This window comes from Denticeps clupeoides, chromosome 9 (assembly GCF_900700375.1).
Source record: "Denticeps clupeoides chromosome 9, fDenClu1.1, whole genome shotgun sequence".
NCBI classification, from domain to species: Eukaryota; Metazoa; Chordata; class Actinopteri; order Clupeiformes; family Denticipitidae; genus Denticeps; species Denticeps clupeoides.
The window spans coordinates 14,983,385-15,010,353 of NC_041715.1; the positions used below are offsets into that span (position 1 = coordinate 14,983,385).

Consider the following 26,969-nt stretch of genomic DNA (forward strand, 5'->3'; position numbering starts at 1 on the left):
AAGATCAGACCGCACATTCCCTTCACGCTGATACACGACTGGCATTTCGAGGGAGGACGGCATTGTAATCCGAAAAAGGGATAATCTAGTGCTGTCAAAGGAGAACGGAGCGGGGGGGGGGTGGGACGTTGCCACAAGTTGGCCTTGCCTGGTTCTGGGGGGTAAAATCACCATGGCGGGGATAATAACACGGTATTACCACAGTTCGGTGTGTTCAGCCATGGTACTCTCCATCGGAAAGGTCACTTGCTTTGTTGAACCTCTCGGTCTACTGTATTCCACCATTTTGGGGGTTAAGATTTGTTGGTGTGGGTGTTTTTTTAGGGGGGTTCTTCAGTGAAATGACATAATGAACAAAAAAGGCCCAATTTTGTGTTTGACAACAGATCGCATCAGAGTTTGGGGCAGTGGTGGCCTAGCGGTTAAGGAAGTGGCCCCGTAATCAGAAGGATGCAGCTTCAAATACCGATCCGCCAAGGTGCTACTGAGGTGCCACTGAGCAAAGCACCGTCCCCACACACTGCTCCCCGGGCGCCTGTCATGGCTGCCCACTGCTCACCAAGGGTGATGGGTTAAAAGCAGAGGACACATTTCATTGTGTGTGCTGTGCTGCTGTGTATCACAATGACAATCACTTCACTTTGTCTTGAGTACTTTATGGCTTTCAGAGCCATAAAGTACTTTCAGATGGTTCTTATTATGTGTCAGCACAGATTTCGCAGTATCTTTTTAGTAAATATTTCTTTCAGCAGGTGAATTATAAATTTAACCATGTGTGTGTTTAAAAGAACCAACTGGTCATATTTTCACATTTTCAGAACTGCTCCGAAGAGACCACTGCGAGGATCTGACGTCGGTGAGGTAACCGGTGGCACAATCCGTCGAGAAAAACAACAACGTTTACGCGCACGTCACTCGCGCCGGAAGCACGTGGGTGGAAAACAGGAAGTTCCCCGGTTTTCGCGGGCACGGTGGTGGGAAACGAGCCTCCGCAGCAGCGTCGGAAATGGCGGGTGAGCGGAGAACGCGCTATTAAACCCGCGCTTGGCGTGACAGCTTGCCCCCAGTACGCTTGCCTGGTCCGGCCGGGATTTGCGGTTGAACTTTGTGACCGGCGTTGTTGCGGAAACTGTTAGCTGCGTAGCATGCTAACTGGCTAGCGTTGTCAACAGGCTAACTGTTACTGTGGTCCGCTACGAAGCTGCAGGGGTCCAGTGTGATATTCATACACACCGTGGTTTTTAATAGCTGGAAACGTTGTGGGGTTCAGTTTATATGGCACGATTTTATTCTTTTATTCTATTTGATCTTTGCATTGCAGTAAAGTTTTTCTTTTTCAAGTAGGCTTTCAGAATTATGATTTTACGCCATGGATGGTTCTGCTCCTCTTAGGTTCAAATACTCATATTATTCATGTGCAGACGCCTGCCAAGGTCAATAAATATTTCCAGTCACTAGTCAGAAATAAAGCACGTCCGTATTTCTTGGTCCCCTCCTTAAATAGACCTGGTTAACATTGATCCTATAGATATTAATTTATATTATTAATAGACAGACTGATGAATCATGAACATTTCTCTGATCAAATTTTGGCCTGTTTGAATTTCTCTCTTCCCCAGGTTTGAACTCTATGGAGAAGAAGCTTGCAGAATATAAATGCGACACGAACGAGGCCATATGTTTAAAGCTGGGTGCGTCTGTGCTAATCAAATGTCTCTTTTTGACGTTTTTTCAATGTCTTTTTAATTTTATTTAAATGATATATACATGTATAATCACCATCTTTATTGAGGCATCGTGTTTTTTTTTTTGTGCAGTTCGTTATCCTGAGGATATTGATGATGAAAGCACAACATTTCACCCCGAGTACAGCCACCAGCTCTATGGCGATGAGTGAGTATTGGTCTGCAGCTCGTGGTTCGAAAAGCAGCAGAATTCTGCATACCGCACCCTCTGGTCGCCGCTGGGTGTCGTGCATTTAGTTTTTTTTTTTTAAATGCATATTTTCACTTCCTGCCCAGAGCACGACTCGGCGTCGTGGTTGCGCAGAGGACCCGTTTCTCGTGAATGCACGGGGTTTGCTCTATTTTCCCCGATTTATTACATGAATCCCTTTTGTCCCTACAGTGAAGTGGCTTTCGGATACAAGGGCCTTCAGATTCAGCTGTACTACACCGCTGGCAACCTGAGCACCCTGTTCAGGATGACGTATTCTGCCAAAGTCAAAGACAGTTTTGACTTTGTTGAGGTAATTAGCCCTATTATCTATGTTTCCACTCACTCAATCAATCAACAGGAGAGTTTAGTGTTTGCCACGTGGCAACTAACAGGGCTCCTACGGTCATTAAAAACCTGGAAAAGTCATGAAATTTGAAAAGATTAATTAAAAAACTAAACATATAAAGTTATGGACTGTGCGGGAAACGTTTAAACAACGTTTAAAACTCGTGCAGGTCTAAAATATGCCAGTGGTGGCCTAGCGGGGAAGCGGCCCCATAATCAGAAGGTTGCCGGATCGAATCCCGAACCCCTGAGGTGCCGCTGAGAAAAGCACCGTCCCCACACACTGCTCCCCGGGCGCCTGTCATGGCTGCCCACTGCTCACCAAGGGTTATGGTTAAAAGCAGAGGACACATTTCATTGTGTCACCGTGTGCTGTGCTGCAGTGTTTCACAATGACAATCACTTTCACTAGTATCTTTGCTAGCTTTATGTAGTGAACCACGTCACGTGGTGGTACGTGCGTTGCTTCCATATTTCAGCACCTTCACATCCGCATGTCTCTTTTTAAAAGTCACGTGAATTACAGCTGATTATCCACGGCAAAACATGATGGGATGTTTCTGGCGGCACAATCTTTGAGGAAGGAACTCTTTTATTCATGTTAAGCTCATACTAACATAAATCCAGCCATTCCCTCTGCACAACTATGGTTTGTCCCAACACAACAAGCGTTCCATGAATTTGGCCAGTACTTGTCATTTCTAGAGAGTTTTACTACTCCACACCAATCAAACTGGAAGGATGGAATTAGGTTGTAGTTTATTTTCATTCCCATAAGTAAAACGTTAGATAAAAACTTTATTGAAACATGTTGTGTTATATGAAATGATCTTAGATAAATGATTTAAATTCCCCAAATTAACGGAACGGCACTATTCCGTTTCACTTTATCCCACAAACTAAATGCATGCAATGCATTTTTAAAGAAAATTTGCCACACAATTAGCACTCCTGGGTCATCCGGTTTCTCTCTGGATAACATTTTTTTTTCTATGCTCTTTTCTTTTGATCCTAATTTTTTTTTTTTTATAAGTTTTGGTGCATGATTTTGCTACTAGGGAGGATGTTGCTGTGGGCCATGACAGTGTAATGTTCAGTAAGTGGGACCTTGACCGTGGATGTGTGCGGTAGAGGCCTGTGGTTATGTAGATTTGAATGGTAATTGGGAATGCTGCGGGAGTGTGTGTGTGTGTGTGTGTGTGTGTGTGTGTGTGTGTGTGTGTGTGTGTGTGTGTGTGTGTGTGTGTGTGTGTGTGTGTGGTGTGTGTGTGTGTGGGGATGCTGCTGGCTGCGTTGCCTGGCTGTAGCACAGCTGGTGAGAGGCGGTGCATCGAGGCGGGCGGGTCGAGCTGCTGGCCAGGGTTCACTCTGCAGCTGCTGCTCTAATGGGAACCTCCTGCCAGAGATCATCGTCTCTCATACTCGGCGAAAATATTCGGCCGAGGCCCGGCGGTCAGGCTCCTGCCCGGTGATCCTCTGAAGCAGACTAAATACTACAGTCTGACAGAAGAGGGCATCAGACTGGTGGAGATTAAACAAAGTCTTCAGAGCTTCTTCATGGTTTTTAATTTTGGGATTTGTAAGTCAGTGTGTGCTTCCAAACGCCTTTTATTTAAAAAAAAAAAAAAAAAAAAGCATTTTATTATAACTACAGTCTTAATACAAGGATTAGCTAAATATGCCCCCCCCCGTCCAGAACATTTCTGCATTCTAATAATAAAATCTAATGTTTGTGTTTTAAACTTTGCCTTGATTTCACGAAGTGAATGTGCTATGAATAATTTATTAAGAGCAGTTGCTGATTTGTGAAAAGAATTAGAATTGCTATATGCACATTTCTTGTTTCATATCTGCGCTCAGTAATAGCCTACTTTTTGTGCAAGATCGTGCAATTTGACTGCGGTGTATTGAACAGAGCATGGCCAATATGACTTGTTTGTCCTCAGCCTTTTATGTCCGTCCCTTATCCTTCAGAAATGCAGTTGAACAATAACAATGATGAAGTGGCATTCAGCTGCAGGTGCATTACTTCCAGTTGGATATTAGCTGATGTCTGAAAAGGAGGGGAATTAGCAGCGTGTTGCATTAGCCTTTTGTAGCACATTTTGTTCGGGCCTTCTTCATTTCCCTGTTTTGAATGCAGAGCAGCAAGGGTCTCCGCACCGAACTAATGCCCATCACGCATGTAAATGGTGTGAAAGGGCTGCTTAGCAAGTTAATACAAAGTGTTCTCATGTCAATCCTTGTGGAAATGGATACAATGCAAACATTACAGCTGAAGTAACCGCGCATTCTGCTGGGTAAAAATCCGGGGGGGGGGAGGGCCCGCCGCCATTGTCCGCGCGACTCTTTGAATCGCGGGGGCAAATTCATTTGATTGAGTTCGCTCGCCAGGATTAGAGGAGAGGAGGCTATTATTGATGCCCGGGTTTTGTTAAGTCGAGATCAATTCATTAAATTTTATTGCCCGGTGAGAAGCAGAAATGTGTTATTGTGGGGGGACTTCATCAAATATTCATGGTTTAAGATAAGTAGTAAATGTATTCAATTAAGTGGCCTTTCACCAAGGGGTGGACCCCCCCTCCCCCCCATTCATCTCTGGTCGGCTGACAGTCTTAATTGCCTAATGGGTTTTCCTTTCTGTTCCACAAAAATATGTATTCTTTCTCCTGAAGTCCACGTGCTCTGTCAGTCAGACATGAAGTAAGCACTAATGACTAAACAACGGTTACTTGTGTCTAGTTACCCACAGTAGGGCTCAGACGGGTGTGGACACCCCTCCCTTCAGATGTATTCATCTTTCTAAATTCTGGTAGATAAATAGCTTTTTTTTTTTTTTTTTTTTTCCCCTAGACAAATTTGGATAAAAATAATTTTTTTTAAATCTTTATTTTTTCCACTATCGCATGGTTCTGGTTTGTTAGCATTTTACGGTGATATCAAGACTGCCTTTATATTTATCAATGTATCAAAATGCTGTATACTGTGGTAATATAAATCGTCTGCACTGTCTTGTTCAGTGATATTTGAATATTATTAATGACAGGCTGAACGCTGGAAATACTTTTCTTTTTAAATAGCTGTTGGAATATTTCGATTTTCTTTTAATGCTAATGTTTCTTTTTCTCTCAATCACTCTCTTCAATAAAAATGTCAAATCCTCATACATGGTCTTAGAAAAAAAGGAAAGGAAGAAGGAAAGAAAAGGCCGTCCTCAGACATGATTACCACCTTCATTCTCTGTCTTGGCAAGAACACACAGGACCTTGCGGTGATTTGAAATTCATCGTGTTGTCTCGCTGCAACTTTGCACAAATGCCTCATCACTAATTGCACAGTGCAACTGAAGCAGATTTCCTCATTTTTCTTTTCTTTTTTTTTCCTCCTCTCTCTCACGTCTCTTTCAGCCCGATGACGTGGAGGGAAAGATCCGAGAAATAATTCCCCCTGGATTTTGCTGCGGCACCGACGACTTCGTCTCCCTGCTGGAGAAGGAGGCCAATTTCCGGCCCTTCGGCTCCCTCCTTCACACGTACACCGTGCACAATGTGGAAGAGGGCGACGACTTCACTTTTCAGATCTACAAGGTGCACGAGCAGCTCAGCCTTTTATACAAAAGAGACAAAAGGAGCTCAGGATGAGTAGAGTGTAAACAGAGAACAAGAATACTCAAGGGGAAAGGTGTGACTCTCTACACAGCCATTTTTTCCCCTTAAGTGTTCTTAAGTTCGTCTTTTTAAAGCCTGCAGTTGTCCATTATCTATCAGTTTACAATGGGAGTGTCAAGTTCGTACGAGATGCTCAATTGCAACATTGCTCTAACGTCGGCAATGCATTTGTAACGTAGGCGGATATGTCCTGTGCCGGATTCCGTGAGTACCACGAGCGCCTGCAGACCTTCCTCATGTTTTTTATCGAGACCGCTAGCTTCATCGACGTGGACGATGACCGCTGGGACTACTTCATTGTGTGAGTGCCACCTATGCGCTGCGTCGCTGCCAGCGTCCCCCTCCCATCTACATGTTGTCTGGACGCAACCCAGCACCTCTCTTTGTGGTGCTTGCGACCAATTACCAGGCCAGTTTAATTATATTTTCCCTGCATAGAGGTGAATTGTTGATCTGGCAAGAGTTGCCTTTGTGTTAGGGCCTCTTTTTCATTCTTTTTTTTTTTCCCCCTCCTCTCTCCCCCCAATACGAGAGCTGTATTGAATACTATTGTCTTTTGAAACACTGAATGGAATCTCAAACAGTAAAAAGAGCCTCTGCCAGTGTTTTCTTTAGCTTGGCACCTATTAAACCTGACAATGGGAAAATGGACTGAAGTGATTTGGAGAGGCTAGACACCCTCTCTCGCCTTCTCTAAGTTGCAGTGCTCCAATTAAGTGCATAATGCATTCATCCCGTAGCAGGTGTACCAATTGGGTCCGCTAGCTAGCAGCGTGCTGACACTGGAAACCGGCGCGGGGGAAAGGGAAAAGGGACTAAAATGGACTCGGCATGGGAGTGTGCCTGTAATTGACCTGCTTGCCTTTGTGTTTTATCTGCAGATTTGAGAAGTACAATAAGGATGGGGAGACTCTCTTCGCAACTGTTGGCTACATGACAGTTTATAATTACTATGTGTACCCAGACAAAACCCGACCACGTGTAAGGTAATTGCCAGGGTAGCATGTGCCTTCTCTTTTCTTTTGTACTAAAAAGGGAAAAGAAAATTATACATTTCTGTCTTCCTTGTCCTAAATGTCTCAAATTGCTGGCTTATATGTCCAATAAACCAGCCCCATTTTGTTATCGTAAAGATGCTGCAGTAATCAACATCCTCCAAAAAAAAAAAAGAGAGAGAGAGAGAAAATCTCTTTGGACGTGGATGTGATGTATTGATAGACGTGGCATTGTAACATTTCATTATGTCTGCCGCAATCAAGTGAATGACGTCTTTGGCCTTTTGATGATAATTAAATAGCTCTATTCCACTTTGTGTGTGAGTGAAGAAAGTGAACTGGTCATCAGCGAGTGAGCGAAGACAAAAATATTTTCATATCTGTATCGACTTACTGTTCTAGCTATTTACATACTCAGAATTGGGAGTATTACCCCCATTTTGTTGAATCTGTGCGCCTTCTGCAGCATCACCTGGGTGTTTCTGTGGCCCTGTGGACGGTGCTTAATTGAAGAACGTCCTGTAATTGGCCTGTTGCTGAAGAGCAGAGGTCAGGAAGGCCGCCCTTTTATCTTTTTGTGTGTGTGTGCTTTCCAGCCAAATGCTGATCCTGCCCACGTACCAGGGTGAGGGGCACGGGGCCCAGCTGCTGGAGGCAGTGCACAGGTTCTACTGCACCTCCCCGAAGGTGCAGGACATCACAGGTGTGTGTGTGTGTACATGTCCGGCCACCTCTCACCATAGACCACTGAATGGTGGTAATCTTCGCAAAATACTATGTAGTTGTGGTGTGTGTTGGCTAGGATCTCACGATACGATACATATCACAACACACGGGTCACTGTACGCTTATATTATGATATTGTACATATTGCAATATTCTATAGTTCACTGAAAATGTAAAAACAGAACTGATATTCTCTGTGGAATATATTACATTAATATTTCAGCCAAAACAGAATTGTGGACTTAATGTGTATACAAAAATATTGATTTTTGATGTGCTGAATCGATAGAGTATAACTACGTTAAACTATGTAGGGTCATTCAGTACAGTCTATTGTTATTATTTGTCAAACAATTTTGTTTTCCTCTCCCAAATGCTTTAGATTTGCATAATGACATTGGCTGTATTGTATTTGAAAAAAGCTTCACATTTGAAATTGCATGAATATGAACTATTTTACTGATATTGGCATGTTGCGCTCTTATAATTTCCAGTAACATTGTATAAAAATCTGTATTCATGGCTTATATCATATAAATTTAAAGAACTAGATCAGTTTAATTTAAACCAACTTACAGTTGTCATTTTGTCAAGTGTAGTTATTCAGTTGTAATGCCCTGGTTATGATTTTTTTTTTTCTTTTAAATTAATCCATCAGTGGCAATTCAAACGCAAGTATAAATGCAGCAATTTAGTGCAAGTCGCTTTCAGGATGTTACTTTGTGCAGACGCACAAGTAACCGCACCGTCCTCCCGACAGCAAATGGGCTGCCGGTGGCATCTTGGAAAATGTTTGTCTTATAGCCGCCTTTTCTTTTTTTTTTTTAAATTGGACCACAGGGAGGGATGACAGGTTCCTGCTGGAGAGCAGTTGTTGACCGTGGAATTAAATCCTCCTCTGCCTCTGCTCAACACTGCACTCTCAGGCGAAGCCCAAGTGGAGGTCGGATGTATGTAAATTGCGAGCAGTTTGAGCTGAAATGTGCTTGCCACATGCTGCCACAATCATACGGCCAACAATGGCGTAATTATTTTCCTGTGTCAGGAACTAGTGGAACATGGATTAGCTTTCAGCGCGAGTGAAACGCTGAATGGTTCTGTTGCTTGAGATTTGCCACTCGTAACGGGGGAGGCTTTCAAGCTCCTTTCAAACATCCTCTTTATCTCTTCCAAAACTGCTTTTAGGACACTAATGTTCTGTGTAGCATCAGGAGTTGGGCTGGCTTTAATTGGGGGACTCTGTTTTTATTTCATTTATTTTAGCGGAGGACCCGTCTGAGAACTATGTGAAACTCAGAGATTTTGTCTTGGCCAAGTTCTGCCAGGGCCTGCCAGCCTTCTCCACAGACAAGCTGCTGCAGGGATTCAGTGAAGACATGGCCACTGAGGCCCGGGAGAACTTGAAGATCAACAAGGTAGAACCGTCATCAAAAAATACAGGAATCTTATTGTTTAAAATGCACACACACACACACACGTGCATAATCTGAATGGTCATAATTCTCAGGATCTCTGTCAGAGTGAACCCTGGCCATTAGAGCCGAACGGGTGGGAGTTCACCACATGCACTGACCTCAAAGTGGCCTCTGCATGATTTCTTTCTGTGCACTTAGAGCATTTAGCCGGGCCAATTATATCACAGGTTTCCTGAGTCCCTCTTGTTTGTTGGTGATTATCACAGCCTGATGTCCATAGCATGGGAGGGCAAATGTGTTTTTTTTTGCGGCCGCTTTTCTCCACCTTCTGTAGCCCAAATTGTGAAGATTAAAGTGTTGCGTTTATGCTACATTCTTTTATAAAGTTGTGCATTAAAGAGTCCTACTTTGTTTTTATGCAGAAACATGCAAGACGAGTGTACGAAATCCTGCGCTTGAGGGCAACAGATATGAGCGATGATGAGCAAGTGAGAGAGTATCGATTAGAAGTCAAAAGAAGACTGTTTGGACCTTACAAGGTTTGTGTTCCAGTCCTTTGGTTTAAATTCAGGCATGCCATGTATAATCTCTCACGTGGCTATAAGTTATATCAAAACACCGCCCCCCTGGTGCCTTTCATGGCTCACCAAGGGTGATGGGTTAAATGCAGAGGACACATTTTGGTTTGTGTGCAGCGTGTGCTGTGCTATGTAACAGAATGACAATCACTTCACTTTCACAACACACTCATGGTGCAATGAAAAGACATCAAAAAACAATACAAGACTATTGACATGCTACACAGATGAGCCAGCAGGATAATATGGGCCAAAAAAAGGCTGTTTGTCTTATCATTTAATGGATTCATTACGGTGGTGTTTAAATTACATGTAATATATTTAAATTAAGTCCGATATGGTTATTTACTCAAAGGTTCGTTTACCAATGCAATCTGCAATTCTCAGTATTGTATTTTCTGTAATGCTGTGATTATTACCCATAACCAGTTGTTTCCGTTTAAAACAATCCTCTTCAAGTTTTAGCTACTTTTTTTATACTTCAACTAAATATGTTTTTGTGGAAAAGGTTGTAACAACCGGAGCTGAAAAAAAGAATGCTGTTTACAATATGTTATAGGACCAAACAAAGTTGCAGGGAGGCCATGCAGTTTCCCGGCATGTTGCTCTCTACGTCAGAGGCTCTCAGCTGTCGGAATGATGGCGTGGTGCAGCGGTGCATTCAGAACGCGTCTCTCCATAACGTTGCCTCATTAAGGAAGAACATTTTTCATCACTTTCGTTTAAAGGGTTAGATGGGAGAAGAGAAAATGACGAAGAGATATTGAAAAAAAGTTGAAACGGTATTATTTGCGAACACAATGGGTCACTCCAGGAGCCTGTAGTTGCTACTAGGGGACCCGTTTCCATTCAGGCTGCGGCCATTATTTCGGATTTGCATCTCATTTAGCTGAGTAATTTGCTGAGAGGAATGTGCCTGCCAGCGCACGGTCATGTGTTCGCAGTTAGAAGACCTGTGGAGAAAGTCCCTGGAGTTTGGTCCCGGTGTTGCCGTTGTGCTTTTTGAAGTTGCAATTTGCATTTCCACATAATTCTGGGGGGGGGTTTCTTTTAAAAACCCATTTCATCTCTCGTCTCTGTTGTTGATCCTTCCCATGAGCTGTTCACTGGACAACAACCTTTCTTTATCTTTCATGTTCCTGTGGTTTCTCATTACAATTGCAGAGTAATTCCCCTTACCTGGCTTTGCCTTAATTATTAAATATGCAGTGAAGAGTCGTTTCTGCAGTACACGGAACGTGTGTGTGTGTGTGTGTGTGTGTGTGTGGTCCTGATTAACCCTCTCGTTATTTAAGGACTGAATGATGGCGGTGAGAGAGCGAGAGAGAGAGACAGTAACCAGTGTGACTGTATTTAAAACGTAGTGCACAGTCCGGAGGAGGAGGAGGAGGTGGGGAACCGGGTCTGGCCGCCAGATGCGGACTGCTTCTCTCAGGGAGGTTTGGCCGGTAGTTGGGAAGGTAGAGCTCCCCTTTCATGAATGTGTTGGCGATTACATGTTTCCGCCAAGGTCTGTGTTTTCTCATTCAGTCGGAGTGTGTGTGTGTGTGTGTGTGTGTTTGGCCTTTTTTCGCATGTTCTGCCCTTGGGACATGCGAGTGAGGAATCTTGGTTTAAGGCCAGATGTTTTCAGCGCCTACAGACTCAATTACGCCGCTCCTAACGTCACTGTTCTCGCAGAGACTGCCGATGTTCAAACCTGGAACCAAGTGCGGCGCTGCATGGGAACAGCGCATGATGTTGGTTTTATTTGTTTCACAACTGCTGACAAGGGCAGCCACACTGCGGTACGCCTTTATTCCCCCCTTCTTAAAAAGAACACATGTATATGAATATTTGTTTTACAAAACCTCCTGACAGTCTCTAACCTCGGTGCAGTGGCTCGTTCTCCACACGTTCCTCTAAATATGTAACTAAGAAAACCGGAATTATTCTGCACTTTCAAGGAAGGTCCAGACAATTGCAAACCAAACCTAATGTGCACTCTATAACTGATGGCACAGAGTCTTTAGAAAAGTGATAAATGGTGTTTTGTCCGATGATTCCAGTGGGGGGGGGGTTTATGGGAAAACATGCATTTGAGGCTGGATCTTCTCGTTGATCTAAATCATGGAGTCTGTATGGTTGCATGTAGGCTTCAGTGGAAATAGTTGAGGTCGTAGTTGAATTCCTTTCAGTGCTTTAGTGAATGTGGTGTATTGACTGCGTTTTACAATTTCCGGGAACGTCACTGTCTCATGCTTGGTCTGACCTTAACTGCAAGGTTTCCTTCAATAAAACTATTTTTTTTTTTCCCCCCATCAGAAGCTCTTCTTGTTGATTTTGGCAAGTAAAACCCATCACAGAATGGAGTCTTTAGAAATGCTTAATTAGTTTGTGGTGATTTTCCTGGATTTGTTTATGTTAAATAGTCAAAATAGAACAATTTATTTTCATGGTTTGTTACAAAAAGATCAAGATCAATGTCAGAAAAATCTTTTCATGTTAATTTGTTTTTCCAGCAATGTAATCGTTTTTTAATCCTTGTTTTTTTTTTTTTTTCCCCGCATTTTGATATTTTGAATCTCTTATATCTTCTGAAATATGTGTGTTTGCAGAAAAACCAGAGGGAGCTGACTAAGATGCGCAAGTATCTTCGGCCAGAGGAGTTGGCCTCTCACGTCAGCCAGATGGACACCCAGGTGCAGCACGAGGAGCTGGAGAGGAGCTACCAGCAGGTGCTGGGCGACTACAGGAGGGTCATTGAGCGACTAGCCCAGGCCTGAGGGGCGGCCATGAGCACCCAGACCAGTCCCACGGAACATGACTTCGGACGTGCTACAAGCAAAGAGACCCTGTCCCACTCCAACCCACTCTACCAGCCACTGGACCACCTCAGTGGCCATTGTGTGTAGTCACTCAGTGTTTTCAGGTGCTGTGGTTATTTGGTTATTATTCACAGTTTGTAGTCATAAACACACTCTGCTTTGGGAGAAACAACATGAACATGGAAGTCTGTTATTCAGGTTTGTTTTGCTAAAGATATGTAGATTTTGATTCACTTCAGATGAAAAAAATAATAAAATGCTCTTGTTTTTTTTGTTTTTTTTTTGTACAAAAGTCTTTTTTTTTTTTTTTGCTCCTCCCCAACTTTCAATGACTCATAGATATAATTATCAATCTTTTTGGATTATGTATTCTTACTCCTAATCTATTTTTGAAATAAAGAATTTGTATTCATTTCACAGCCTATGATAAGAGTAAATTAAATATTAATCTACAGAAAAAATGTCCTCTTAAATAGACACTATGCTGTATACATACATTCACTCTCAATCACTTTCCGTTATTGCTTCGTTCTTTTCGGTGCAAACTCCGCCCACACAAGGACCGAGCCGGGATTCAAACTCACAACCTTGGAGGTGCGACATCACAAGTGACCTGCTCTGGTCAACAGGTGTGATAACTCACATTGCATCAGCAAAGGAGCAATGTTACTTTAGCTTTTATTGTAAGTGTTAGGGGCGGGATCATGGTGCATGATTGATCCATGATTTATGCCCCACCCAAAATATTATCCAAAAAGTGAAACTTTTATTTATGTGTGTGTATATATATATTATATGTTTTATTATCATTTTTATTTTATTTTTTTTATCTCTGTCAGTCTTTCCACAAATTCAGCAATAATAAGGAGCTTAGGAAAACATTTAAAACACTATTAAGAATAAATTTAATGATGTTGCCAGAGGCAGATTATTCACATGCTTGCAGTTTCCTGCCCTTTACCCTTGCATTAATTCATTTTTCCCGAATGATCATTTACTTTCCTCACTTCTCTTCAACCCCGGCAAAGTTCAACTGGACAGGTTGGGTCAGGTGCCTGCCCGTCTTCAGAGTATCAATCTGAATGCGCCAACCAAAGCACACTTTGCTGAGCAATAGGCATCAGGCACAAAAAAAAAAAAAATCACACATATCAAGAAATTTTATTAAGTGGAATGGATAATCATTCATTTTATGGTTTAGTAAGCCATATTTAGCTAAATCAATTTCCATAAGAATTATTTTTTTTTTTTGCGCACACCCTCTTGTGACTAATGTAACTTCTGATTGCGCCGGGCGTTGAGTGTTTCGCTAATGACCGTTATGCCTTTCAATTTAAAACCTCTTTGCCATTGCAGAGTCCACTTACGCCGGCCATTGTCATGAATAACCATCTCTACTGGTACTTTTCCCATCGTGCAGTTTAAAAAATTAAGGTCTCTGGGTTAATTTTCATTTTTCCCCCTCTTCAGATGTAACAAGTAAAATCCCAGAGTGCTTGACCACATCTGATATTAATTAAATTCACCACGTACCTTTGACCTTTCACAGGCTTCACTCTGCAGTTGCGAACCGCCTCTTTTGAACGAATTGCGGAGTGCGAAACGTGGGAGACGTCCAGCATTTTGGCTACTGTTGTTTTTTAGGCCGCACCCTAGAAAACTTCATTTCACCAGGTTCACCTGACCCGTTCCCATGAGTAATCGTTCCCCGAACCCGAGAGAAAATTGCTGCTTTTATTGGAAAGCCGTCTCCCATTGTCCCGTTTAATTCTTGGTTTGTTCACACTCACCTACGAGCGGAGGTAGCGCTCATTTCTGCACCGTTAATTAGCGCTTATTATGCAATAACGTCCCCTCCTCACGTACACAATTCGCCCACTTCGGAAATTATATGTCCAGTTAGCCCTCCGATAATAAGCCATTGTTTTCCCATTTACTCCCGAGTGAACGTTGCACACAATGCGGATTTGTGTACACTGAGCGGCGAAAGGCCCATTGTGCTACGAACCATCGTTTTTTGGACGTGACTTTCACTCGTGAAGTGTGTTAAAACAGTCCTCAGGCAGCGCCCGCGATGGCAAATAACCATGTTCGGGGACGAATCGCTCACTTTCGTAAACTATAATATTGTGGGGTTCTCTCCGACGGCAGTCACTCAGCCATTCAGGTGGCGGGTCGGGATCGCGAGGGGGAGCCAGGCCGGTTGGAAGCTCCGCTCGTCCCCGCGGCCGCCGGCCTTTTGTGTTCGGCTCTTTAAAGCGGGGTCGTCCTGTCCATCACGGTAGGTCAGGGCCAAGCGGGGGAGGAACGAGAGGTTGAGTTACAGCGCAGCCCGACTTGGAGCGCTTTCCGTGGCCTTTCGGCGTATTTTCATCCCGCCATCAAACATGCATTGTTTTTTTTTTTTTTCCGCCGTTTTTCCTCCAGCCGCTCCTGGCTGATTTGATTGTAAATAGCCGTGTCTTTTGCAGCTCTCTGCGCCGAGCCCCTGAGACCCTGGACTACATCACAGGGAGATTAAAACTAAATTGGGTCTCATCATCGCTTGTCTCGTACTCGTGACGGGTTTTGAAGCTTTAGTCTGGACTCAAATCTCTGGTTTCACTCGCTGGCACGGCCCTCATCTGCTACTGTTACCTGATGGCGCCTTTGGATCTCGCGGCTCAGACGGGCCGGGGGCCTGGACCCCGGCCCGAGCCGCGCTGGAGGAGCCCGCGAACACGATACCCGAGTCAAGGAATCCTCGCATCTCGGTTCCCGGATTCCCAGGAGAGCAAAAGCCCGCCCCCCCTCCTCCGTCCCTATCACGTTCCCGGCCCATTGTGCGGCTCCTGGTCCCTCGCATACCTCGGGGACATCGGGCCACTCGCTGTCATTGAAGCGGACCGTTCTTCTTTCTGCTCTAAATGAGCGCTCCTTTAGATAATGTTTGACTTGCTGACAAGCCCGACCAAAACACTCTTAAAGGAACCACGTTTGACATCTTTTAATTGCGGTCGCCGGGCTGGCGCAGATCCCGGGGCCCGATGCGGCGCGGGCGGTGTCAGGGTCCCGAGGCCCGATGCGCCGGGTGCGGTGTCAGGGTCCCGGGGCCCTATGCGGCAGGGGCGGTGTCAGGGTCCTGGGGCCCGATGCGCTGGGTGCGGTGTCAGGGTCCTGGGGCCCGATGCGGCGCGGCTGGTGTCAGGATGCGTCACGTGCGGTGTCAGGGTCCCGGGGCCCTATGCGGCAGGGGCGGTGTCAGGGTCCCGGGGCCCTATGCGGCAGGGGCGGTGTCAGGGTCCCGGGGCCCGATGCGCCGGGTGCGGTGTCAGGGTCCCGGGGCCCGATGCGGCACGGGCGGTGTCAGGACCCCGGGGCCCGTTGCGGCGCGGCCGGTGTCAGGGTCCCGGGGCCCGATGCGCCGGGTGCGTTGTCAGGGTCCCGGGGCCAGATGCGCCGGGTGCGGTGTCAGGGTCCCGGGGCCCGATGCGGCGCGGCCGGTGTCAGGGTCCCGGGGCCCGATGCGGCAGGGGCGGTGTCAGGGTCCTGGGGCCCGATGCGCTGGGTGCGGTGTCAGGGTCCTGGGGCCCGATGCGGCGCGGCTGGTGTCAGGATGCGTCACGTGCGGTGTCAGGGTCCCGGGGCCCGATGCGCCGGGTGCGGTGTCAGGGTCCCGGGGCCCGATGCAGCGCGGGCGGTGTCAGGACCCCGGGGCCCGTTGCGGCGCGGCCGGTGTCAGGGTCCCGGGGCCCGATGCAGCGCGGGCGGTGTCAGGACCCCGGGGCCCGTTGCGGCGCGGCCGGTGTCAGGGTCCCGGGGCCCTATGCGGCAGGGGCGGTGTCAGGGTCCTGGGGCCCGATGCGCTGGGTGCGGTGTCAGGGTCCTGGGGCCCGATGCGGCGCGGCTGGTGTCAGGATGCGTCACGTGCGGTGTCAGGGTCCCGGGGCCCTATGCGGCAGGGGCGGTGTCAGGGTCCCGGGGCCCTATGCGGCAGGGGCGGTGTCAGGGTCCCGGGGCCCGATGCGCCGGGTGCGGTGTCAGGGTCCCGGGGCCCGATGCGGCACGGGCGGTGTCAGGGTCCCGGGGCCCGATGCGCCGGGTGCGTTGTCAGGGTCCCGGGGCCAGATGCGCCGGGTGCGGTGTCAGGGTCCCGGGGCCCGATGCGGCGCGGCTGGTGTCAGGGTCCCGGGGCCCGATGCGGCAGGGGCGGTGTCAGGGTCCTGGGGCCCGATGCGCTGGGTGCGGTGTCAGGGTCCTGGGGCCCGATGCGGCGCGGCTGGTGTCAGGATGCGTCACGTGCGGTGTCAGGGTCCCGGGGCCCGATGCGCCGGGTGCGGTGTCAGGGTCCCGGGGCCCGATGCAGCGCGGGCGGTGTCAGGACCCCGGGGCCCGTTGCGGCGCGGCCGGTGTCAGGGTCCCGGGGCCCGATGCGCCGGGTGCGGTGTCAGGGTCCCGGGGCCAGATGCGGCGCGGCTGGTGTCAGGGTCCCGGGGCCAGATGCGGCGCGGCTGGTGTCAGGGTCCCGGGGCCCCAGCCGTGACAGGTGTCCAGCGCCTGAATTGACCTGAACTTGCGTATCGTGGCGGTTTAAATGTGGCTGTAAATGCAACATAATAAAGTCTCTGACAAAATCCGTCCCTGCCGACCGTTTCTTGGGACGGTGGAAAGGGCCGGTCCACCGGCAGAGGAGGAGATGGTCGCTTCAGGAGAGCGGGCCCCTGAAGTGATTGACGGTGACTGAACTGAGGTGGCGCATGTACGTAAACGCTGCTTTCCTGTATCGCAGCTCGGTGAAGATCCGGTTTGGAATGAAACCGTCTGGTTTTCCACCTCGTCCTCGTCAGACGTGCTCGTTTGTAGCCGCCCCTCTGCACCTCGTCCCCGCTTCTCGGCGTCCGTCTCTTTAAATGGACTTGAACTAATGGATGACGGCCAGATGCTGCTGCTTCTGTTTACCTTACAGGGGTTATGTGCCTCTACGAAGCATTATAAACAGTCGGGGAAATTAGAAATGATATTTTCCTCCAAGCTGCAAGGGGCTCCTTGACATGCGGTGATCCATCAGGACACGCGGTTCCAGACCGGACCATTAATCCCGCGGCGGAGTTGGACGGGCGCGTCGTCCAGCCAATTTGGTTTTCTAATTAAAAAAAGCCACATTAGGCCATAATTTGTGCAGGACCGTCAGGGTTGGGATTGGAGGCATATGGGGGGTGTTGGGCGAGTCGGACTCCGATCGTATCGGCCCAGTGAGACAGGAAGGCGCTCTGTAATCTTGTCAGCTGGACGATCTGTGCAGATGGCCTGCAGACCTCTGCGAGCAGCATGGCGGCGCTTTTTACAAGAGAGCACGTTCTGCAATCACTGCAAAGATGAAAACTTTCTTTATTTATGCTTTTTTTTTTTTTTCAAAATCATATAGGCATGAATTGGCTTCAACATTTAAATTAAAAGTGTCTGATTAAAACCTTAATATCACAACCTTAAAGGGACAATCAGTCATAAATGAATGGATGGTTAACCTAAAGGCCTCAAAATGTGTTATATTATAAACTTTTCATGTATTTACACTTGACCCATAAACACATATTAGCTTAACGTTTTTAAGACCTTTTAAGACCTTAAGTTATAATGATAATTTGCACTGATGTCTGCATGAAGGTCACCAGGAAGGGAGGGGAGACGCGTGAAATCAGTGTTGGCGTGTGTAAAAAGCACCTGCTGGGAAGAAGAAGCGTTGATCCGTCCGCCATACGAATAATCCTCAGGCCGAGAAGTGCGACGTCATGTTTGCGAGACGTTCTGAAATATGTTCCCGAAGTGCGTGGGGCTTTCCAGGCCAAACCCAAGCTGGGCAAGTAAACAGGAACGCTGCCGATGCCGCGGGTGGGGCGGGGCGGAGCGGGGTGGGCTGGATGCCGTGAAGTTTGCCAGATGCTGGCTGCTAATTAGGGCCAAGTATTCCCCTGGTGCCGAGTGTGTGAGAACCCATAATGCGCCGCTCCTCAGCGCCTCGGACCCGGCTTCAGGCCGAAGGCCGGCGTGTTTATACTCCAAACACTGCGCTATAACAAACACTCCGGTCTTATTTGCTTTATAACCAGAAGATTGTTGTTCTAAAGGAAGAATCTGTCATTTTCTCCTGTAGAGGGTCCCCTGCCTCGGGGCTCTTCGTTGTTCATCTCACACCCGGCCTTGCACCGGGTCACACGCCCTGGATTTCTGATGGAGGGGTGTGGCCGACTAGGAGGTTGGAGAGCGGATCTGTCGGGTGCTGATGCAGCTCTGCCACTTTCGGTCGTAGCGGGAAGCCTCCAACCAGCGGGGAGCCTCCAACGCCCTCCAGAACCTCACTGAGCCGCGGTGGCCCGGGGGGGTGTTCCATCAACCCCACATTTACGTCCAGCACTCAGCACATCTAAGGGATGTTTGTGTATATTTACTCCCGAGTGAACAACCTGCTTTTGGAGCTTTGAATATGCCAGAAGGGCCATTTCCAACAATGGCCGGAGAGGATGCAGGGAATCTGCTGTTCATAAAGGCAAGGGCAGGATGTTCCGAGGAAACTCGTAAATATTCACTTGCGGTTCCAATTTTTACATTGCACTTTAGCAGCAAGTCACTTTCTGAAGTTTTCTCATACTAAAAGTGATCAAGCTTAACATTTTTTATCAAAGGATGGGCCCAAACCTATAGCCTGTACAGTACAGCAGCCCAATCTGACCCCAAAAATATCATTTTGATCTGAAATATCTGTCATTCTGAAAAAAAGACCTTTTTCTTACACAATAGTAAGAGCAATGATCTCCGAATCCGCAGATGAGGACCTCAAGAATTGATCAACACCTCCACCCTGCACGACTGCACCGGCGCTTTACAGGTGTGGCAGAATTCCCGCTTTCTGGGGCTCCCGGGCCATCTGTGAGGGTGGCAGAGATCGATCTCAGGCCCCGTGGGCTGAGGGAAGCGGCGCGGGGCGGCAGGAAGTGAAAGGAGACCCGTGAGCCTCAGCCACCCACGGTCCCCCCCCTCCGGGGGTTCCTCTCCTGTGCCGCGGTGCGGGGCTCTGGCCTGGCTCCCGTCCAGGCTCCGGCGCAGTGATGGGGCGGGTCACGCCGCGCCTGACCTCGGGCCCGCTTTCTGAATGTTGTTATTATTAGCGGGCCGTGCCCCCCCCGGGCGCTGCGGCCCCGGTGCGAGAGGAAGCTCTGGCTTTCTGGTCTCGCTCTGTAGCTGGGGAACAGCTGTGCTGGGTTCCCGTGGGTGGACCCCCGCACACATGCAGACAGGGGGTAGCGTTCTCAGGGCTATTTATATTCCCTGCGAATCCAGCGGTGCGGCATGGCTGGAGGCGCCAGTGTGCGCGTTCACGGGTGCTTGACTTGCAGAGCGGCGCTCGGGTGGATGTGTGTGGATGAATTAACAGGCCAAGCACCTGCAGGACTCACAAGCGCTTTCAGATGAACTTCCAGATACCAGGAAGGCGGGGCCTTTCGGGAAGGATAAGACTTTCGATCGCAAAATCTGATATGTGTAAAGTTATAAAGGAGACCACTGAGCTGCGCTGATGATTGAACATGCGGACCACCTTTATCGTATCATCTAGATTCCGTCTATGAAGGCCGTTCTGGGGGTGGGTGGGGGGGGGTCTCAACTGTGTAAATAGGCCTGGAAATTGCGCATGCCCTTTGACTGTCTCCGCAATTATGTGCCTCTTGGAGCATTTTGCTTGGCAGTCAGAGCGGTTAACCCCTGAAGGCTGGAGCCGTGGGGCTTCTGCAGTCAGGCTGGTGGAGGTCCCTTCAATGCTCCTCTTGTTTTCCTTGCCTGGCCATGGAGCTGTCGGCCCTGGCGCTGCTCCTCTGTAGATCGTTGCTCGGCGGTAGGGATGGTGTTCCATCCTCAACCCTACCCAGATGAAGAGATGTAGCTTCAAAGTAGTGCATTGTGGGTGTTACATTCATTAATTCACTTATCACAATGCTTGAATGAAAGTTCTGATCATCTGGACAGGATTGGATTTGATGTGTGTAGTGCTGTGTAATCAACTGTATGCATTTGTTGAATTTGTTTTGGTTACCCATCAGCATGGTGAGAATATGGAGCCCAATGTGTCAAAAGGTGTCAAATAAGGAGATGTGAGGGCATAAAATTACATTATTGTCATGATTAACAGGGGTAACATGTTGTGTAACATTAATGTAATGTAACATCTAGAAAACGCTTCCCCCGGCATCAATTTAATATCCCATTTAATGTCCTCAGGGATAACTACACAGTAACATTTACAGAGCGTTCAGATAGGACCTTATGGGGACATTATTTTGGTTGCATTGCGAGCAAGGGATAATAACTGAGTAGCGAACGGAGGGTAAAGGAAAGGGAGGAATGGAGATACACTTAATACTCCCATTTGGCTCCTCCCATTTTTCTTTATGAAAGCATCATCAAAGTTCATCTTCTGAATGTCAGAAATAATTATTGGGTATGAATGTGCTTCCAGTGATTTGGTCATTTCTTCACTACTGGTCTGGAAAAGCGATTTTAGAGTGTGAGAATGTTTAGAGATCAAGACCAGTGTTTCTGACAGAGATCACGCCACCGGGGCAGTGGTGTATTCACCACGAGTGAAGTGGCTCACCATTTCACTATTTTGCTTAAAGTTTTGTAACGTCTATGAACACAACTTGTTTGTGTACATCATTGTCCCATAAGAGTTTCTGAGGTCAAATGGACGATGTGAAGTAAAGGGCTGGGGGAAAAGGTGCAGTCTGGCCTGTCTACCATGATTGATGATGTTTCTGTGTGAAATGGCCTGTGAAGATACAACTTTTTTTCTGGAATCGCTGCAGAAACGGAGAAAAAAAAAGACGGAGAGTCAGGGAACATGTGTGGTTTCCCGTCTGTATTCCCACATTGTTCTTCCAGCCTACGCTCCAATGGGCATGAGAACCCTGGTCCAAGTGCACACGAAGGGGATTTTTATTTGTGAACATACAGGCCCTTCCATCAAGGATCAAGCTGTGACCAAAACTGCTCTTTTAACAACGAAAATTGCCATTTCACTTTTTAATTTTGAATATGTGTGTGTGTGTGTGTGTGTGTGTGTGTCCTAGGATGAGGCCTCTGTGCTGGACCAGGCAGCTGTGTAATCAGTGCCTGGCTTTGACCCCACCCTGGAGGAAGAGGCTCCCCGCTCTTCATCACGTCCTTCTGTCACCCATCATGTCAGACAAGCCCTGATGAACCGGGCGCGTGCTGCCTGCTGCCAGATTTACTGGGGTCATGGGTGCCAAAAGTCCTGTCTAGAAGTCCAGACTACACACACACACAGACACACACACGCACACTTCGTGGAAAAGCAAGGTGAATTGCAAGGATACATTCACAAAACCAACCAATTTATTAGAAACATATACATGGAGGCTACAATCCTTGGCCAATTTATTAGGGACTCACAGTTACACATTATAAGTGTAGGGTTTCATTTGACAGTCACCCACTACACGGTTCATCAATGGTCATCAATGAGCAATGCCTACCCCTTATTATGATAAAGTGATAAAGTGAATGATTGTGATACACTGCAGCACAGCACACAGTGCACACAACGAAATGTGTCCTCTGCATTTAACCATCACCCTTGGTGAGCAGTGGGCAGCCATGACAGGCGCCCGGGGAGCAGAGTGTGGGGACGGCGTCTTGCTCAGTAGCACCTCGGCGGCTCTGGATTATAACTGGCAACCTTCTAATTAGGGGACCGCTTCCTTAACCACTAGGCCACCACTGCAATGGTGACCTAGTCTATGCCTATGCTTTGGTGTGGAGTGCGTTCTTAGCCCTGCAGTGACGCTGATGTGGCCGTGGGATTTTTTACAGAAGTGAATCAGACACAGCAGCACTTGTGGGATTTTTAGCCACACCAGTACTACTGCTGGGTAAATAGTGCTCCCGCTTCCCAAAACCGTCCTGTCAGCGGCTGTCCTGTGGACAGAAACTGACCACTGAGGTGTTAGAGGATGCAGAGTGCACACTGGTTATGATTTATGGTTCTGTTCAGTTTTTAAAACAATGTTTTAGATGTTAAGAGTGGTGTGTGTGAATTTCCCAGGAACCATGTTTGCTGTCACAGCCTGACTGAGGGCCCAGCAGGGCGGCTCTGTGTGTGTGTGTGTGTGTGTGTGCGTTTGGATGTGTGTATGGATGAGTGTAAGTGTGATAAGGCCAGGCCTGTGCCTGCTGTGAGTGCTGAGCTTCATATTTGCTCTCCTCGGGCAGACAGTTGAAGGCTCTCCAGCCTGTAGTGAGAGAGGAGCTCCCCACTGCTGTTTCCTCGCAGGCTGATTGGGCGCTGATGAGGCGTAGAGGGGCGTGCGACTGACTCCCCTTCGAAAGGGTTAAGCCACAGAGGAAGAAAGAGAGGGAGCCGACAGGGGGGACCTGCTCTGTGTCCAACATGTTGAGAAACCGAGCGCGGTTGCTGCGCTGCAGGGCTGCTGGGGGCCTGGCGGGCTGCACTCCGGGTCTGATTGGGCATGTAAGATCACAGACCCCCTGTTCGCCGCCCGAGGGCTTCTCTCCCCACATCTTCCCTGCTGATTATCCGCCGCCAGGGCCAGGCCGGCCCCGTGCTTTCCAGCTGCAGCCGGCGTCTCCCTCTGTGGCCTGGTCTCGATTCCAACAGGCCACATAGACAGATCTGACTTTCTCACCGCCGCACCGAACTCATACGGCGTTCAGCATGGGTGACCGTCACACTGCGTCAACTCTGCAAAAGGACAATACTAGTGCATGGAAGCCCTTTTTTTCAAAGGTACACTTGGAAATCTGCCACATTTTAGGGCCGTTAGAAAATATGATATTTTACATGGTGATTTTGTATCGATACAGGGACAAATTACAAATTACAAATTAAGTCCAAAATTCAGTTCTGACTATGTTGTTTGGCTCAATAATTAATATAACGTGATCAACACAGATTGCACACATCATCTTCTATATCAGCTCTGTTTTTACATGTATCACAATAAATCGTGATAATCGTATCATGACCCATGTATCTTGATACGTATCATATCGTGAGATCCTAGCCACTACACACTCCTATTTTATTTGTTATGTTATGTTATGTGAAATCTAATATCTATTAATTATTTTTCATTATTTTCAGATGTGCGAATGTGAAATTTTCAAATTTTTTATGTTTATTTTTTTCAAGCACAGAGAACTTGTTTTAATGGTAAATGCCCAAATGCCTTTCTTGGAGTTTGGTACTGTATTTTGATTCAGGCATATGGAGTTTTTGGAAGCAGTAACCATATTTTTTTGTATGTACTGAAGAACTGTCAGGTTGCCAAATGTGATATTATGTGATATTTATGTGACACACACAGAACAGTGCAAAATGCATAGTGACACCCCCCTACATGACCACAACACAACTGTAGTGATAGCCGATATTTACTCTGTTTTTAACACCCCTGTGTAGAAGCTGCGTGTGGCACGTTCCCCTGGAACAATCTCAACGCTTGAATTCTGCTCCTCGAGGTTCACTTGCGTGCCGTCGTCACTTGATGAGTGTTCTCTGCCTTTGCCTGCTTTGTGTGGGCTGCGGTGGTGGGTGGTGATGTCACCCCATGGTGAATGTCAACAGGCTCCCCCTTCAAAAGCCCGTCTTCGTGTAGTGCCTGTCAACAGCTGCCAAGCTACACCCTGCCCTCATGCTAACAGGTACAAGTCAACGCCGCCCAGCCAGGGGATTAAAATGGCACTAATAACCCTGAGTGGTTTTTGGGCTGATAATTCCATAAAATTAGTTCCATAAAATGGGTCTATTTTTACAACGGAACTCCATGCTTATATATTTTCATAAAACATTGATGCTGTTCTGGGTAAGAAAAATGACCTGTGGGATGCATGGTGCAAGATGATAAACTTTACGGTCCAGCAGCATTTCCGGCCTGATTGGCAGGAAATGACTTTTCTTTTGTCAGATCCTCAGAAATCACATTTTCTTCATGCATCAAGACACACCCAGACAGATCAGACTTTGATATGTTCCTGTTTCTCAGATAAAGCAGGGCACCCTCTATTTGCACCTTCAAATTAATTGTTCATTTTTTCGTTTCATTTGGTCTCTCTTGATCTACTTGTCAGACTTCTGATGCTGGTTCAAGTCACATTTATGCATAAATATATTTAAATATATGCTTATACAAATATAAACATATATAGAGGAATAAATGAAAGATGGTACTTATTATGCGTACTAACTACTCAGTAGTCGGTCCCTGCTGACCAGTCGCTGAGCCTCTGAGGACGGTCTGTGGGGGAGCCCCCTGACCCCCGGCTCACTAAATGACGCCATTGTCGCTGCGGACCTGCTCTCATCTTCATGTACACTCTCCCTTTTCCCCCCTCTCTCAGCACATGATGAAGCCAGACTACGTGACGACAGCCATTGTATCCGACCGGGTACTGAAATTAGGGATGAAGATTACATTCAGACGCTGCTGCAGCAGTTTAGTCGGCCTGCCCGCCCCATAATGCGAGACGTCCTGCAAGAGTTGTCCTGTTTTTCCCAGCATTTCTCCTTTCAAGCGGTACAGTGATGTACTGTATCTGTGCACTTTACCAGCAATGTTTAAAATATTGCCTTTTATTCACGCCACCGCACTTTGAAATGTTAACATCACGTCGCTGTGGAGCAGATCACACATGCATGGACGGGTCTAATTGTGCCAGGCGATGGATTATAGCTCGGCCGTGGTCTTAATGCACATTTCTGTCCTCATGCAAGATTTATGATGCGTTTTAAATTAAAAAAAAAAAAAATCCACCCACAGTAAGCGGAACGTCTCTGGGACCCAATTCTCCCTCTTACTCTCTCTTTCCCTCCAAGTTGGCATGACAACTGATGAAACAGGCCTTATTGTTCTCCAAGAAGCAATCAGACACAATGCCCATCCGTCTCCTCCGCTCTGCAGTGGCTTCACAAATTCAATGTGTACCCCGACGAACAATATGGCATGTCACAGAATACCTGACAGGCATTCACCTGTCTTTAGGCCGTACAATCCGGCTCCGGCTGGGAATTCCCTCTCTCAATTATAGCCGCGCAATTCAGGAATCAAAACCATGAGCGCTGATGGTCTGCCAGTGTGGATTATGAGAGGATTTTTTTTTATGAAGCAACCTCGGTGCTGGAACAGTAGAGAGCACTGTGCTCTGTGTTGGCCCGAAACACAGATATGTATTAGGTCGCTCTCCCATTGATCCCAGATTGAGTTGGCCTTTATAAAAGGCCGCGGTTCTTGGACAAAGCCCATTGGTGCGGCGTCCCACAAATGCATGGGGGACAAATTGCGTGGTGCTTCGTGGGATCATCTTTTTAGCAGAAGCAAATGGTTGATTATATTTCCGTCATGTAAAAATACAGCTGTTATTGTGCAGTAAATCTTCGCAGGTGGAAACAATAACCCATTCATAACAGTTGTTTTGTGAACATGATGATCCTGCATTTGGAATCACAAAGGCAATGCCGGTTTTCCTTCTCTACCTCTTTTATCAGTAATACTGAAACCTTTTATACCTCAGTTAGGTCTGACATGGCATTTAGAGTGAAAATATTGCACCACAACGTCACTCTGATCTAAATATAATTTTGCATTATTACATAATTGTATGGACAAAGCTGTTGAATAACATTGCTTTGGAAAAACTGGGTGAAAAATCTTTAAAAAAAAAATTGTGGATGAAATTGTAAAAAGAAAACAGTACTTCTAAAAAACTGAATTAACAAGCTTATATCTACTATGAAATAATAAAATAATAAAGCAAGGGGGATAAGTTCCATGGCAGTGGTTCTCAAACATTTCGTCTAGTCAGCAGCTCACCATGTTGAACGTGTTGGTGCTGAAACGTGACGAAAATAGAAATGGAACGTATTGGTACTAATGGACAGAATATCAAACCATCGCAGTAATGCCCTCTGCGTCACCCGCTCACATGACAGGTCGCTTAACTAAATCCCTCGAAGAACTAGGTCCCAACTGAGAATCAGACTTTCTTATGTCCATGTTAGGCCTCATTTGCCCAGCCTGTTAAAATGTATATGTTTTTCTATAATGAGCCTGATGTGAAATATTGATTTTTAAAAAATACCAATTTGCTATGCTAAAGGAATCAGACGGATGGCTTAAAGAGAGGATCGACAAAAACAGTTCTGTGTTTCCCCTCCTGTGTTTTTTGTACACGGCTGGAATTGATCTGAAGATAAACTCACATCCCAAAGGACGATTCAAGCGAAATTTCCTTCAATTGCTGCTAATTTTATGTTGTCCTCTGTTTTTTTCTTCCCTTCCCCTCCCGCTTGTGTTTATCTTTGGCCAGTTTCTCAGAAACTCCCCCTTTTTTTGCAGTAATTGCCCTCCGGGTCTTCAGTGGTCCACTTCAGGAGGGAGATGTTATCGTTTTCTGCATATCACGCCGTATACGGCGCCGTATGCATGGCTGT

General features: G+C 47.0%; 2 protein-coding genes across 3 annotated transcripts; both read left to right on the forward strand.

The window, feature by feature from the left end:
* The first annotated feature begins 924 nt into the window (after positions 1–924).
* hat1 (histone acetyltransferase 1) lies at positions 925–12,750 on the forward strand. Of its 2 annotated transcripts, XM_028992325.1 has the most exons (11): positions 925–1,013; positions 1,620–1,691; positions 1,818–1,893; positions 2,128–2,248; positions 5,691–5,870; positions 6,131–6,252; positions 6,833–6,937; positions 7,543–7,649; positions 8,936–9,087; positions 9,510–9,626; positions 12,263–12,750. In XM_028992325.1, the coding sequence occupies exons 1-11, from the start codon at positions 1,007–1,009 to the stop codon at positions 12,428–12,430; spliced, it is 1,227 nt and encodes a 408-aa protein (XP_028848158.1). In that variant the 5' UTR covers positions 925–1,006; the 3' UTR covers positions 12,431–12,750. The 2 variants fall into 2 exon arrangements, with proteins under 2 accessions (XP_028848158.1, XP_028848159.1); XM_028992326.1 differs by lacking the exons at positions 925–1,013; positions 1,620–1,691; positions 1,818–1,893; positions 2,128–2,248 and adding an exon at positions 5,182–5,554.
* A 2,783-nt stretch (positions 12,751–15,533) lies between these two features.
* LOC114796864 (spidroin-2-like) lies at positions 15,534–16,994 on the forward strand. The gene has a single exon (XM_028991375.1). It carries the CDS (start codon positions 15,534–15,536, stop codon positions 16,992–16,994), a length of 1,461 nt encoding a protein of 486 aa, XP_028847208.1.
* The last annotated feature ends 9,975 nt before the right edge of the window (positions 16,995–26,969 follow it).

Excerpts from the sequence above, each read along its gene's own strand:
- hat1 (XM_028992325.1), top strand. Across the intron at positions 5,871-6,130 it reads TCACTTTTCAGATCTACAAG|GCGGATATGTCCTGTGCCGG; the intron begins GTGCACGAGCAG and ends TTTGTAACGTAG. Across the intron at positions 6,253-6,832 it reads CGCTGGGACTACTTCATTGT|ATTTGAGAAGTACAATAAGG; the intron begins GTGAGTGCCACC and ends TTTTATCTGCAG.
- LOC114796864 (XM_028991375.1), top strand. The coding sequence starts at position 15,534 with ATGCGCCGGGTGCGGTGTCAGGGTCCCGGGGCCCTATGCGGCAGGGGC.